Source organism: Paralichthys olivaceus, chromosome 21, assembly GCF_024713975.1.
Source record: "Paralichthys olivaceus isolate ysfri-2021 chromosome 21, ASM2471397v2, whole genome shotgun sequence".
Lineage (NCBI taxonomy): Eukaryota > Metazoa > Chordata > Actinopteri > Pleuronectiformes > Paralichthyidae > Paralichthys > Paralichthys olivaceus.
The window spans coordinates 403,827-420,000 of NC_091113.1; the positions used below are offsets into that span (position 1 = coordinate 403,827).

Genomic DNA, 16,174 nt, shown 5'->3' on the forward strand with positions numbered 1-16,174 from the left:
ACATCTTTGTTCTTCTTCACTTCCTGTTTCTCAGTCAATCTACAGAGAGCTGGTCGTCATGACGATACACTTTCCCCACAGATGTTAAATATGAGGAATCAAACATGTGACGTCTGTTTAATGACCCTTGACCTCTGGGAGGAGCCTGTTCTGCTCATTGACTTCGCCTTCTTTGTCTTATTTGTCCTCTTCGTCTTCCTTGTCCTCCTCATCTTCTTCGTTTTCTTTGTCCTACTTGTCCTCTTCGTCTTCTTCCTTTTCTTCTGTGTCTTTCTCATATTCTTCGTCCTCTTCATCATCTTCCTCTACCTCATCGTCTTCTTTGTCCTCTTCATCTTCCTTATCTTCTTCGTCCTCCTCGTACTCTCTGTCCTCTTCGTCTTCTTCATCCTCCTTATCTTCTTTGTCCTCTTCGTCCTCCTCGTCCTCTTTATCTTCTACGTCCTCTGCGTCTTCTTCCTTATCTTCTTCGTCCTCCTCGTCCTCTTTGTCCACTTTGTCCTCTTCATCCTCTTCTTCTGAGTCTCTTTTATTCTTTATCTCTTCTCTCTGTGAAAAGGAATTTCAATTCCTGTCCTCTCTGTCCTGCAGCGTCCTGGAGATGCTGAGTTACTCTAAGTTCTCCGACCTGGAGACATGGCTGTGCACGCCGTCCTCGCTGCTGTTGCCCCGGGCGCTGGACTCAGCATTCACCTCGTCCTCTTCCTCCGCCTCTTCTTCCTCACATGCATCCAACCACTCCTCCTCCTCGCCGGCCTCCAACTCCCGTCGCTCCACCGTCAGCGAGCCGGGAGAAGACGACAGGTAAAGAAAATAAAAAGAACAGGAAGCTTCAGATTGATGAAAACAACAATAAGTTTCAGTTTCAGATCAAAGATGTTGAACTGGATTAGTTTGGTTTGTTGCAGCTTTAATTTTAAATTTTCAGCTTCAAGTTCATAGACTGAAAATAAACTTTAATATATAATACTGACTGCAGGGGGCGCTGTGTGTGTGTGTGTGTGAGTCAGAGTAAATTACAGTGTGTGTGTGAGAGTGTGTGTGTGTGTGAGTCAGAGTAAATTACAGTGTGTGTGTGAGAGTGTGAGTGTGTGTGAGTCAGAGTAAATTACAGTGCGTGTGTGAGTCAGAGTGTGTGTGTGTGTGTGTGTGTGTGTGTGTGTGTGTGTGTGTGTGTGTGTGTGTGTGTGTGTGTGTGTGTGTGTGTGCGTGTGTGTGTTCTGATGTGGTTTGATGTGAATGTTTGGATTCAGCTTCATGTTCTTCAAACACTTTGTCTTCACTCTGTGACGTCGTCGTCGTCGTTCAGGGACTCGAGAGTTTAACCCTAAAAAAAGACACGAGTGGAATCTGTGGTCAGTGGAGAAGCTGCTCCGCCCTCTGCTCCGCCCTCTGCTCCGCCCGCCTACAGAAACATTGTTCCTCCGTCGTAAAGAGCTCGTCTGGCTCCATGGCGATGGCCGTCATGGGGGGAGATAAGGCAGGAGTCCGCTGGGGCCCTGAGGGGCCACACTGGTGTTTATAGATGTGGAGGAAATGCTGCCAATATAAGGAAGTGAGGTTGTTATGAGGAGGAGGAGGAGGAGGAGGAGGAGGATGTAAAGAGAGATGAGGAGTCGACCTCACCACAATCTGAGGTTTGAAAACATCCGAGTCCTCAGGAGGATTCTTCATAGAAACAAGTTAGAGCAGAGATCTGAGGGAATCAGTCTGACGTCTCAACCCTCCGACCTCTGCAGTGGAGACGCTCCTCTGTTCTCTCCTCTTCTATTTTCACTTCCTGTTATTTCCTGGAGAGTCTTCAAACTCTTCATGTCTCTAAAATCTGCACAAACTCAGCTCGACGGTTCTGTGAGTCAATAAATCAGAGTAAATGAAAGTAAAAGGAGTGAAACTGAGTTAAAAATATAAAATATAAAAGTCATATATATATATATATATATATATATATATATATATATATCAGTTTCCTAGATACAGAAAGTCTGGATTTCAAAATGAAGAGCATTCATTTCTGAGGACGTGAACAACGTGGACGTCATGGACGTGGCCGCGGTGCGTAGTTAAAAACTGACCGAGAGCAGCAGAGACAAATATCGACCAATAAAATGTAATATAAAACTTCCCAGTAGAGTGATTGGCAGCTGTCAATCAAATGTCAGATACATTAGTGACATTTGATCAGGCTTGATGAATGTTCATGTCGCCCCCTGCAGGTTGTCAGAGATAGAATCGCTAGCGAAGGAGACGCCCTTTCTGTCCACGCCCCTCCTCTCCTCCACCCCTGCCGCCGCGGCGCTGAGCTCAGGGACATCAGCAGGAGACTCCGCCTCCCAGGGCGGGGTCAGCATCAGGAAGCGGCGGCGGCTCGCTGCCAGTCCTGGAGGACTCCACTGGAACTCTGCAGGTGAGACCTGAGTTTACAAAAGTCTGAGTTTCTGTTTGTCCAGACTCAAGCTGTCTTCAGATGTGAGCTCCAGGTAGAATCCAGAGACTCGTCTCCAGAGACTCGTCTCCAGAGACTCGTCTGTAGAGACTCGTCTGCAGAGACTCGTCTGTAGAGACTCGACTCCAGAGACTCGTCTGTAGAGACTCAGAGACTCGTCTGTAGAGACTCGTCTGTAGAGACTCGTCTGTAGAGACTCAGAGACTCGTCTGCAGAGACTCGTCTCCAGAGACTCGTCTGCAGAGACTCAGAGACTCGTCTGTAGAGACTCGTCTGCAGAGACTCGTCTGTAGAGACTCAGAGACTCGTCTGCAGAGACTCGTCTCCAGAGACTCGTCTGCAGAGACTCGTCTCCAGAGACTCAGAGACTCGTCTGTAGAGACTCGTCTGCAGAGACTCAGAGACTCGTCTCCAGAGACTCGTCTGTAGAGACTCGTCTGCAGAGACTCGTCTGCAGAGACTCGTCTGTAGAGACTCGTCTCCAGAGACTCGTCTCCAGAGACTCAGAGACTCGTCTGTAGAGACTCGTCTGCAGAGACTCAGAGACTCGTCTGTAGAGACTCGTCTCCAGAGACTCGTCTGTAGAGACTCAGAGACTCTTCTCCAGAGACTCAGAGACTCGTCTGTAGAGACTCGTCTGCAGAGACTCAGAGACTCGTCTCCAGAGACTCGTCTGTAGAGACTCGTCTGCAGAGACTCGTCTGTAGAGACTCAGAGACTCGTCTCCAGAGACTCGTGTCTCCAGAGTCTCGTCTCCAGAGTTGATGTTTCACAGCTGAACAACTCAGCAGCAGGTTTTCTGCTCAGACTCGTTCAGCATCAGATCCTCCTCGTTCCTCAGGTGAGAGGTGGAGCAGACAGACAGGAAGTGATCATGTGATCATGTTTACATCACCTGACACCGTCGTCAGCTCTCATCACCACAAACTGTCTCCACGTCTTCGTCTGTCTTCTACGTGTGTGTCAGCACTTTGTCTCCAGAGACATTTGTTTGTGTGTCTTCACTTTAGTTCTCGTCATCATAGACTAAAAGAAATAAAAGAGTTGATTGATTGTTGAACGACTGAAAGTCAGACATGAATAATCGATCTGTTCAATAATTCATTTTCTTGGATCTGGGATAAAAAATTTACTTTCAAGTTACAATTTCAGCGTTTTGATTTGACGTGTGATGAGACGAACATGTAGGTGGAGGGAGGTTAGTGTGAAGTGGTGGACGTGCTGTTTCTCTCACACACACACACACACGTATTTACTGTCCTGGGGCTTTACTTCCTGTTGGTCACGCTGTCCTGTAGCTCCACCCTCCTGGAGAATGATAATGAGCTTCCTGTCGAACAGATTAACATCGTCTCCTCGTTATCAGGTGTTTGACTCGTCATCGCCCAGAACTCGTTGTTGACCAGTTTGAAATCTGTGGATTATTTTCACTGTAATAAATAAATCCAGAATAAAACAAATCTGAGCAGATTTGTGTCCAGATGATATTTTAAAGAGTCTTAATCATGATGAATTGATAAAGTTTTATTTTCCATCATTCTTCTGCTGTTTCAAAGTAGATTTTAAATTTGACAGATTTCAGCCTCGACTATCAGAACCGGACTGATTTGGATTTTAATGGACCTTAAATGTCAAAGATGTTGTTTTCAAATCCTTATGACACAGAAATGTTATTGAGTTTGATATTTTACAGTTTAACCATAAACTTTAAATGAAGAAACACAAACTTATCAAACTTGAGTTAAGAAACTAAACAGAAATGAAAAGTAAACAGAAATCCATTTTGTGGCTCCGGGGCGGAAGCAGCAAACATGATGTTGTTACAAACATCCTGTTGCCAGTAGGTGGCAATGACTCGATTATTAATAAATAATTATAAACAAAAAGAAAACAAACCAAATGTATTGAACTTGATCTTAGAAATAAACGTCATTTCTGAAATGTGAGATGTAACTAATCTGATTACTCTGTAAAATAAAAGTTTTCCTACCAGTAAACATAAAAGTAGAAACTGATGCGTCAGAGCAGCTGATGTGACATTAAGGCCTGATACCGATATTACAGAGTAAAAATATCATACGTGTTTATTTCCAATTACTTTTATCAGGCAGCTGAGACACTGGTTGAGTGAATTAAGTGAATTATAAAGACAAAGTTCATTTTCTCTTCTTTTGTTTGTCGTCTTTCGTTCTCGACTCTGAATCTGGTGTCGAGGCTCCGACGTGTTGACATCTGTTTGTGTTCCCGTCTCTTATTTTTACTTTATCATGGATAAAGTATTATGTGAGTGGTTGCCTGGCAACAGCGATCTGAATCATTTAAACTGAATACTGAGGATCCCGTCAAGTTTCCATGACGGAGACGTGACCTCAGGTCTCTTCTTCCTGTTTGTTTCAAGACACAGTTCATGTGTTTCACATCAGTGAGAATGAAATGTGATCGTTAGAAAACATCGTGGCGCTGAGCTTCATCTCCGACATTCTTCTTTCGTTCTTAATCCTTTCATTTATTATTATTATTATAAAACTGTGAAAGTTGTGTCACAGACGTCATCACCTTGTTTTCAGGAAAACTTAGCTTCACCTGTAGCAGATTGATCCTGATTGGCTTAGAGAGGCTCACATGTCAAGTATAGAGCGTAACACACAATAATGAGCTGACACAACTTTACACCAGAATATTGGTTCCACTCTGGAAATATAAGACAACATATGTTTTATGTATCAACTCTTATTCTTCTATTTATTCATGTGTTGAATATTCTTGTTCTCAAACGTTTTAATAGTTTAAATGTCTCAGATGGAACGGTTCAGTCTGTGTCCACCAGAGGGAGCCATCACTCCAGTGATCATGATATCATAATTATGACACTGATACACTGAACTGTATTTATAATATATATAATATATATTAAGAATAATATAAACTTTTAACACCCCCCCCCCCCACTCCAGTGCTTTCTGGTCTGTTTGACTCTAAATGATCTTAATTGATAAATGAACATCAGCTGTAGAAGAAGACTTGAGACTGAGACAAAGACTCAGAGGACAAAGTTTACTGACGTTAGAAAGTGGAAAGTGGAGACATTTTCTATAGAAACTACCAGTGCAGTCGCCCCCTGCTGGTCATTGCACATAAGACAGGTTTCAGACAGTTGTACATTGGCTTCACTTTATATTTTTTCATGACACACGAGTCTGGTATGGACGATGATTCTTGTTTTCACTGGAGCAGTCGTCTGTGATACTTAACGTCTGATAAACGTGAAACATTTCACATGCTGGGTCTTTAGATTATTAGGTTATGGTGGACATGTTATAGATGGGTCTTAATTAACATGTATTGTATGTTACTTCTGTTACACTCATGTTCCAGGTTGTCCATCCGTCCCATTCTTGCGAACACGATATCTCAAAAACTGGGACTTTCCTCCAATTTTGTAAAAACGTTCAGTTGGACTCAAAGATCGAAGGTCACGATGACCTCACACGAGTCTGGAGGTGATTCTAGTTTTAAGAGAAGTACTTCGTGTGTAGTTCTTAATGTTTCTGTGTCGTAGTTCTTCGGTGATACAGATGTTAGGAGAGAGAACATGGTGTTTCCAGGTTTTTACTCCTTCTCTTCAGTTACGACTCATGTTCCTTCATTTCTGTCGTTCTGGACATTCTTCTTAAATTTCATTCTTTTCGCTCAGGGCGTCCGGAGTCAAACATCCAGGCAGCGACCACAGTTTCACGTCATGCAGATTTAATGCAGCCGCTCAGTGCGTCAGCTGCTCTGCAGCCTGATACCCGACACACTCACAGAATGGACACATGAAACCACCTGAGAGAAGGAGAACAAGATGATTCACACTCGTCTTCTTTCTCTTCATCCGTTTACGTCTCTCCGACCTGCTGCTGTTCCTCTCTTTCATCTTCTCATCTCATATCACACTGAGTATTTCAATAATCCAGCAGAGACGATTCTCAAAGAAATAATAACCAGTATCCATCAAACTTTCTGCTGCAAAACATGTAAATGGTTTTCAATATCAGAATTCGAAGATTTCTTGTTTTTCAATTTGTAACTTGAAATGAATTTTCCTCCGTCCCTCATTTCAACAAACTACGAAAGAAACGGTTGCCTTTACACAGGTGTGTGTGTGTGTGTGTGTGTGTGTGTGAGTGTGTGTGTGTGTGTGAGTGTGTGTGTGTGTGTGTGTGTGTGTGTGTGTGTGTGTGTGTGTGTGTGTGTGTGTGTGTGAGAGAGTGTGTGTGTGTGTGTGTGTGTGTGTGTGTGTGTGTGTGCACGTGTACAGTAACAGCAGCTCGTCTCTGGTTTCTCTCGTCCAGGTTCGTTGCAGCGTGAATTCTGGTCACCTGATCCGTCTCCTGGGTCGGGGGGGTGTGCATCAGCAGCAGGAGGTGAAGGAGCAAGGACCCTCCCCCTGGTTGAAGTGGGCAGGGCATCAACGGCGTGCAGCAGCGAGCGGGCGGCCTTGAGGAAGACGGTTTCGGTTGACGATCGTCTGTTGCAGCCGGCGGTCGGAGAGCAGCGACGTGTGAGACTCCTGAGTCGACTGGAGAGAGGAAGGAAGAAGCTGCGGAACGTCCACGTGAGTCTGTCTCATCTTTTTCTTTTCAATTACAACTTTATTTAAAATAACTTATACTAACTAAATTGACCAGTTAATGTTTGATCAATGATATTTATCATGTCTGGAAAACGCTGGAACAACACGAGACGTTACATTCGCCATCTTTACTTGGGTCCAAACTTTACACTGTAGTACCCTGTCTTCAACACAGAGGGCGACAGTGCATATTGTAATCGTCCTTAAACAAATCAAAGAAGTCGTACGATAGATTTAATTTATATAAAATGACTATACAGTTTTTTCTTAATGCAAACTCAACACTTCTCTGTTTCCCATTAAAAGTCTTTCCTGTGGTTCCCTCTGATGAAAAACTTCATTCATGTCGTCTGAATTCAAAGAATTTATCAGAATCAAAATATATTTTTTTCTTATTAAAACATTCGATCAGCTGATCAGATACAACCTGAAAATCTCAGTAGAAGAAGAAGTGAGGAACGCTCGACCTCCGTGGCCAAGAACGAAGTCATTACAGTCGCGTTTAGACTACAAACAACAAAGATGGCGGACCAGTGTGGTCAGAGCTGCTGTCACTTCCTGTCATGACTTCCTCTGGATATTTCAAGATAAAAGCCTCCAAATCCACATGTTTCCTGTTAAGCTCTTAATGTGAAAAGTCTGCAACACCTGCAGCTGGACACAGAGTGTTTGTGATTGGACCTGATTTAAGGCTCCGCCCACACTGACTCGTTTTATTTTGAAAACTCTGGTTTTGTGTTTTAGTCTGAAAACAAACTGAGACTTTAGTAAACGATGACGCCCACGTCCTCTTCTGATTGGTTCTCATCAGTCACATGACTCGACCACCAGCGGTGAACACAAAGCGTCGCTAACACTTCCTGTCAGTCACAGCTCCACCTCCTCCCTGCTCTGACTCTTCACCATCACTGACTCAGTCATACACACACACACACACACACACACACACAGACACACACACAGACACACACACACTCACACACTCACTCACACACACACACAGACACACACACAGACACACACACACTCACACACTCACTCACACACACACACAGACACACACACAGACACACACACACTCACACACTCACTCACTCACACACTCACACACACACACACACACACACACACACATACACTCACACACAGACACACACACACACACACTCACACACACACACTCACTCACTCACACACACACACACACACACTCACTGCTTCACAGACGAAGTAATACATCTCAAATTAGAATCTCTTTCAACAAACAAAGATCTGATCTGTCTGACGTCAGAAGTCAAAAATAGACTCGACGGTTTCTTCACGACAGAAGTTTTCTTGGATCTTTTTTTGGGAGTTTAGTTTTTTCTCTGAGTTTAATGAAACTCAGAATTGTGAGTTTGTTTGTTGCTCAGTTTGAGTTCATGCTGTTTGTCGTCTGCAGCTTGAAATATTCCAGTAAAAAGCTCCTGGGTTTTAACCTCTGACCTCTGAAAATATTTTTACTTCCTGTGATGTAATTTCCTGCAGAATCTCTAAAATCTGTCGAACCTTAGCTGAAAGGTTCTGAGTCATTAAAGTATAATCAATGATCAAAGTACTGAAACTGGTATAAATACATCAATGAACACATAAAACATATTGAACCTACAGATTCTAAATATAGAAACATGAATCAATATTTCCTAAGTTATTTGATGTTTTAGTGTTTGAAGGATGAACATTTCATTTCCTGGTTTTAAACGGGGCTCCTCCTGTGATTGGCTGTCATCAGTATAATGAGTGATGTGTAAACTGCTCTGACCTCAGATCAGCAGCAGATGTTCATCTTCACTTAATGCTTCACTGTCTCAGTAAATAACAGATTTCCAGGCAACTCAGGCAGGACGAGTGACAGCGCAGAGACACAAACATCTCCTCCCGTCCCTCCGTCCTCCCAGCATGCTCTGGGTTTTTGCCTGGCTGCTGTGAGACAGAGGAATAGTTGTGTTTTCATCACTGCTTCTTTTTCTCTGTCGGGAAAAGTGGCAGTTTTGACGATGCTGTTTCTCACGTCACTTTTTCTTATGAGCTCGTTAAACTTGTTAAAACATTTTTCAGACTCAACTGAGAAACACTCACTTCATCATCTGTTAATATAAAAATTCCTGGTGGCTTTACAAACGGACTGAGAGAATTAAGATGCCGACGTGTGCTTTGATTTCAATTGATCTGATTTATTGATCAGACAGATCACAGACTCATTAGCCACAGTGAGCCCCTGCTGGAGAGATGAGGTGTTGCAAGGAGAAAAGATGGCGTCTTTGTGTCGCACGGAATAGAAATAGTCGTGTACAGGTGTGTGTGTGTGTGTGTGTGTGTCTGTGTGTGTTTACTTTCCTGTGTTTCTAAGGCCCAATTCACCGTCTTTGTGCACCAACGCTCACAAACACACACACACTGGTGTATTTAGCAGCCGTGCTCCCAGGGGACCAATCATATCAGGGCACAAGTCAAGCGAGTCTTTCTGAACATCCATTAAGCTGCTCCGCTGCCCCAAGTCCTCCATGAATCACCCCACCATGAAATATTAGCTCCATAAATCCAGCCTGCCATCTTATTAAGACCGATCCCCTAAAAAAACACGGAGCGGAGTGTGTGTGCGCTAAACAAACGTAAGCGCAGCACTCAACCTTTCTTCGTGTTTCGCTAACGACTGCAGCTCCTGCACTTTTTCATTACGCTCTTGTAATAACCTTTACAGCCTCATGGGGGCGCTATTATGGCTACAACGTAGTTTCAACTGTGCACGGCTTCCACATGCAGCTCAGATCATGTAAGTCGCTGCGCTGGACCCAATCAGTGCCTACGCCAGTCAGCTTGTCACTCACCCTGTGGACGAGCCTGCCAGAGCTCCGAGGTGCCAGAGGCGGCCACTGCCAGGAGCACGCCCCCCCCCCCCCCGTCTGCAGCTCCTCGCCGGCCATGAATGCTGGCATTGCTGCGCTAATTAACCCGAGGAAAGGCCAACAAGCTCGCTACAGTTCACCCTCCGACAAATATCAAAATAAAGCCTTGTTCAATTTAGCGAGGTGATGTGAGAAGTGGGGGGGGGGGGGGCTCAGCTGTCTGCGGTTTGACTTGATCGACCGTGTGTGGTGAGTGTATGGGAGAGAGAGAGGTTATATTAGTTCAAATTAGTGGTGGAGCTGGTAGACGAGTGTTGATGTTGGAGGTTACATTAGTTCATATTAAACCTAAATCACTCAAACTCAGGATTTTTATTTAGTTTTTATTTCTCAGTTCAGATCAGAGTTGAACCTTTGAGCCACTTGTCATCAGTTCACCTGCAGCTGCTGGTTCTGTGGATTCACTCGTTCACACCTGGTTCAGATTAGTCTGGACCTACATATCAGGTGTGAGAGGTTCCTCGGACCTAAAGTCCGAAAGAGGAAGTCTGGGTCCAGGGACAATGTAGACGCCCTGATTCTGTCTCAGTGTCTCCTCATGTCGTCTCTGGAGACAAGTCTTTATGTGTTTGGACTCGATGACTCTTGGACCAATCAGACGATGGATCTGAGGTGGTTTTCAAACTGAGTCCGAAGCTTCATGTTTGTTCACAGTTTAATTTGATCTGTTAGTTTTACTTTCACATTGTAATTTAGAGACCAAAGAATTCTGTCTGACATACATACTGCGTGTGTGTGTGTGTGTGTGTGTGTGTGTGTGTGTGTGTGTGTGTGTGTGTGTGTGTTCTTACATAAGGTCTGGTTCTGCTAACAGTCGACTCTCTGTGGACACACTCTGTTCACAGGGCCCAGGACGGCCCTATGGAACTCCAGTTAACTCCTGAAGTGAAGTCATCTCTCTCTCTCTCTCTCTCTCTCTCTCTCTCTCACACACTCGTCCTGTTGGATCTTAGTGCAGCGTTTGACGCCATAGATCATAAGATCACAGAGACTAGAACAACATGAAGGGATCAGAGGAACTTCAGACTGGTTTCAGTCATATTTATCAGATAGATTTCAATTTGTTAACGTCAACAATGACCCCTCCATCAGTCATGGAGTTCCTCAAGGTTCTGTCCTTGGACCGATACTCTTCACCTTATATATGCTCCCTTAGGCAACATCATCAGAAAGCACCACAGACTCTTCCATTGTTACGCAGACGACACCCAGCTGTACATTTCTCTGAAGCCTGATGAATCTAATCACTTAGTTCAACTTCAGGAACGTCTCAGGAACATCAAGGCCTGGATGAGCCAGAACTTCTTACTTCTAATTCAGACTGAGGTCGTTGTCATTGACCCTCAACATCTCAGAGAATCACTGTCTGAACAGAGTCACCTTGGTGTCAGTTTGTCCTCCAGCTCCACTGTGAGGAACCTTGAGTTATGTTGGACCAGGACATTTGACCAACACATAGAACAAGTCTCTAGGACAGCTTTCTTCCACCTGTGCAATATTAAGAACATTAGAAACATCCTGTCTCAGAAGGACGCTGAGAAACTCGTCCATTTGTTCTCTAGACTAGATTAACTCTTTATTATCAGGACGTCACAGGAAGTCTGTGAAAAGTCTCCAGTTGGTCAAAGTGCTGCAGCAGAGTGCTGACAGGAAGTAGAAGGAGAGATCTTATTACTCCTGTCTTCTCTACTCTACTGTAAAATCCAGAAGATCAAGATCCTGCTCCTCACATTTAAACCTTAACAATCAAACCTTCATATGTCAAAGAGCTGATAACACCATGTCATCCAGAAAGATCAGTTCACTACCAAAACACAGGTTCTCCTGTGGTTCTAGAGTCTGTAAGAGGAGAACAGGAGGTAGAACCTTCAGCTACCAGGCTCCTCTCCTGTGGAACCAGCTCCCACTCTGGGATCTAGAGTCCAAGATTAGAACAGGAGGTAGAACCTTCAGTCTTTATAACTTCACAGTATAAAGACCTGAGAGAATCCCTCTTCACGCAGAAATGAAAACTAAAATCTCCTGGCTGCCGCCGCCTGAACGATTCAAACACATCGGAGCAGAGAAATAATTGAGCAGAGCAGCGAGTGTTTGATGAAACGTTGACAGATGTTCCCTCTAGAACCTGCAGCACATTGATCTTCCCTCACGCCTCCAACGTGGCTGCTCCTGTTGTTTCTGCTTCTTTACAGATTTCCAGTGTCTCTGTTGGAAATGATGGGGGGGGGGGGGGGTGTCGCAGTGTATTCTCTTGTTGTCAAGACGACAGAATACTTACACCTCCCCCCTTCGTCCTGTGTCTTTCACACATTACTCAAGTTCTTAGGTCGAAGCTTCAGTCACAGGAAGTGGCTGGAACATGACGAGTGGATCAGAAACACTCGTCATGTTCGTCTCACACTGAAAAACTCCGAGGTCCATCCACCGTTGACTTCAGGGCCGTTTGTTTCTTTCAGCTGTTTTCATGTTTTCACAAAATGCTGGCAAATGAAAATAAAAGACTGAGGTGGAAACGTAACCCACCTCACCCCCCCATGGTATACCTCGATCACCCCCTGGTGTCTGGCTGCAGTATAGGTCCTAAACCTCCCCCATGTTAGCAGATGGGACGTGGACATAATTCAAAACGTAGACGTTACAGATGTTTCTGTTCAGCTCGTTCTTATCTCTCCGATGTTTGTTCAAGTGTTTCTGATCAGTTTGGTTTGAATTTGAAGATTATAAAAAAACCTGAGACGCCATGATTGACAGCTGAGATTGACTCAGGATTGGTCGAGAGTGTATATGGGTGGGACTTCGATCACTCCTGCACAGACTGACATTGACGTCAGTTGTGTGTGTGTGTGCACAGTGATGGAGGTGTTCTTCATGATGCTGCAAATTGATCCTTTTCTCTTGTGTGTTGTTCACAGACCGTGGGAAACACAGGAAGATTCGACACCAGGAAAAAGTAAGTGTACGCTCGCTCTGATAATTCAGCCTCCTCAGATTTGACTGGGAAGTTTCTGCTCGTCACTGAAATATTCTCTGAAAAGCTGCGTTTCCTGGAGCTCTGAGCAATAAGTCCTGATTTAATAAAACAGGAGTCGTGAGCTCTCCTGTCGTTTCAGAGGGACGGATCTGAGAGTCACTGTTTTTATTATTGAAATAAAACAAGGGAATATTTTCAGGTGGAGAAAGAAGCTGAAGTTAAACTGAAGCTGATCCGTGTTTGCTCTCCCACATCAGTAAATGAATAATTATGATGTAAACACAATGAAACCTTGTTGAACCATCAGACTAAACATTCTTCATCACTTCATCTTTGAGTGACACTTGATCAAAAGAAATTCCCTCAAGTCTGTTTAATGTATCGTCCAAGAAACATGTTTCTGAAGCCGCCACTGAAATCTCATCAGCATCACTTCACCTTCATCACCTGAACAACTAAACTCACCAGAGCAGTACACCGAGGAAACATCTTCACCGCAAACAAGAGGAATGAAGTGTGTGAGACAACAGCTGAGGAATCTTCAGCCGTCCCTTGAAGAACGGAGGACAAAGTAGAATGAAGACAAGAGCTGCTGCAGATGAAACAGATGTTCATCATGTTTGATGACAGCATCACAAACTAAACTTGTGGAGAGGAAAAAAGAAATCAAACCGAGCCCTCAGATTCCTGGAAGGAAGTGTGGCAGAGACGAGGCCTCAGCACAGTGAGCTGCTGAAGGGACTCAATGTCTGCAGAGCGTCCTGCAGACAGACAGAGACTCACCGGCACAAGGCTGAGGGACAATGAGTTCAAATTCAAACTGAGAGAAGAGCAATGCACAGAGTTAAATACTAAAGCTTCAGAGGCAGAAGAACAAGAATCTGGAGAATCAAATGTGGCTGAAGATGATTTCAAGGCTTTGGTGATGTGCTGATTCAGTCTCACGCTGAGCTTCAGTTGAGGAGTCAGATGCATTTAGTGAATCTTTTATTTAGAGTCAAATAGACCTTAAAACACCTTCACATTTACATTTGCTCCATCATAACCGTTTGACTGAGAAATGTTTTGATTGAATAGACAATTTACAAAATTTAGAAATGTGGTGTTTTATTTTAAAGTCCCAAGTGAAGCTGTGATTTAAACGCTGAGAAAAAACTGTTTCAGTTAAATGGAGCTTTTGGTGAACGCAGCTCTTGTGTCTGTGTAATACTGTGTAATACTGTGTAATACTGTGTAATACTGTAATACAGTGTAATACTGTGTAATACAGTGTAATACTGTAATACTGTAATACTGTGTAATACAGTGTAATACTGTAATACAGTGTAATACAGTGTAATACTGTGTAATACTGTGTAATACTGTAATACAGTGTAATACAGTGTAATACTGTGTAATACAGTGTAATACTGTGTAATACAGTTTAATACAGTGTAATACAGTTTAATACTGTGTAATACAGTGTAATACTGTGTAATACAGTGTAATACTGTGTAATACAGTGTAATACTGTGTAATACAGTGTAATACAGTGTAATATTGTGTAATACATTGTTATACAGGGTAATACAGTTGAATACTGTGTAACACCCACAGCTGTGTCTGAACATCACCTCCAACTGTTTACATCGTCTGCGTTTGTCAGTTTTCACTGTCGATGTGGAGGAAGTCGATTGTGTTGAGACTCGATGAGACGCTGAGTTCAATTTGTTCTGCAGCGAATCAGAAGCAGCAACAACGTGACTCACAGGCGGCGGATTCAGAAGAACATCAGCGTCTTTTAGTGCCGCTCAGTGGTTTCATATCTGCAGCTCCACTGACACACACACACACACACACACACACACACACACACACACACACACACACATGCACACACCTCGTGGGCTTTATTGAAGTGGAATTGTTGGAGTGTGTAGTCGATGGTATCACTTTGCAGCAACTGTTATATGACACATGCGCACACACACACACACACATACACACACACACACTCACACACTGAGAGGCCCAAGGTAGCCATTAAGAACAATGGCCTCTGGCTCTGCGTTGCCATGGTGATGAAGAGGCAGGTTTCAGTGGAGGAGAAACTGCAGCCGAGTCTCTGAAGACGATGAAGCGACTGATCTGAACCGGATTAAAGCTTCATGTTTCAGAGTTGATGATCTGAACCGGATTAAAGCTTCATGTTTCAGAGTTGATGATCTGAACCGGATTAAAGCTTCATGTTTATAATCAGATTATCACGTTGGTTAGATGAGAGAAATCAGAATAAATGACTGAACGTGGCTGAGTGTGATCGTCATGTTTCCTCAGTTCAGCACCAGTGCACTAGGGGGCGGTGTTGCTGAGCAGGTTCGGACGTCTTGGCGGAGTTGGAGGAGATTCAGGTTTTTCTCCACAATCATGTTTTATTTGTCGTTACAGTTAATTTTTGGATCTGTGTCTGAGAGAAGAAATCACATTTCCAACAGAATTACACTGTTTACATACAACAACTCGCGGTCACGGCTGTGTTGCATTGTGGGATTTAAATGTGATGAACAGATTATTACCCTGCTGTTTATGGTTGGAACAAAACAAATGTACAAACCTGTGTTTCTCCTCCTTGAGTTTGATCTGTGGTTAATTCTTTCACTAAATCGAGCAAAGGTTGAATTTTTGAGAATGGATCAGATCAATCATTGTCAGATTCTGTGATCGTGGACTGGAGCCGCGTGTCGAGGTCCCGCCCCCTCGACCAATCCTGAGTCAGTCTGAGCTGTCAATCACGATGTCTCAGCCCATATTTAAAAGTGATTAAAACCAAACTGGTCAGAACAAACAACAGTGAGATACGTTTTATCTTTGTTAGAATAAAGGGCGAGATGTTGAATATCTATATATATATTTAAGTTATTAACTACCAGTAGATGTCAGGGACATAAAATCAGTTGTGCAAATTAGCGCCATCAAGTGTTGTGTTCCTGTAATCACTGATACAGGCCCAACAGTTGGAATATGTTCTCTGTGGTTCTCCTTAATGGAGAACCTATGGTCTGTTCTCTTACCTGTGCTTTTGAGATGCTTCTTGATTTTGATGGATTGATGTGATGTTGCCTTTGAGTTGCCCTAGCAACCATCTGGTGCATTGTGCTGCTGTGGTCAGGGTTGTCATGTCGTCCATGTGCGCCCTGATTGGTTTTAATCGGACCCCC

The 16,174-nt window shown here is 43.7% G+C and overlaps 1 protein-coding gene across 3 annotated transcripts in view; it reads left to right on the top strand.

Moving 5' to 3' along the window:
- The window catches only part of ankfn1a (ankyrin repeat and fibronectin type III domain containing 1a), a 40,757-nt gene that overhangs the window by 1,064 nt on the left and 23,519 nt on the right, over window positions 1-16,174 (top strand). For all 3 annotated transcript variants that reach the window (XM_069518057.1, XM_069518055.1, XM_069518056.1), the window contains exons 3-6: window positions 592-804; window positions 2,217-2,407; window positions 6,781-7,043; window positions 12,919-12,956. In XM_069518057.1, the coding sequence (XP_069374158.1) occupies window positions 592-804; window positions 2,217-2,407; window positions 6,781-7,043; window positions 12,919-12,956 (705 nt within the window). The remainder of the gene's footprint in view (window positions 1-591; window positions 805-2,216; window positions 2,408-6,780; window positions 7,044-12,918; window positions 12,957-16,174) is intronic.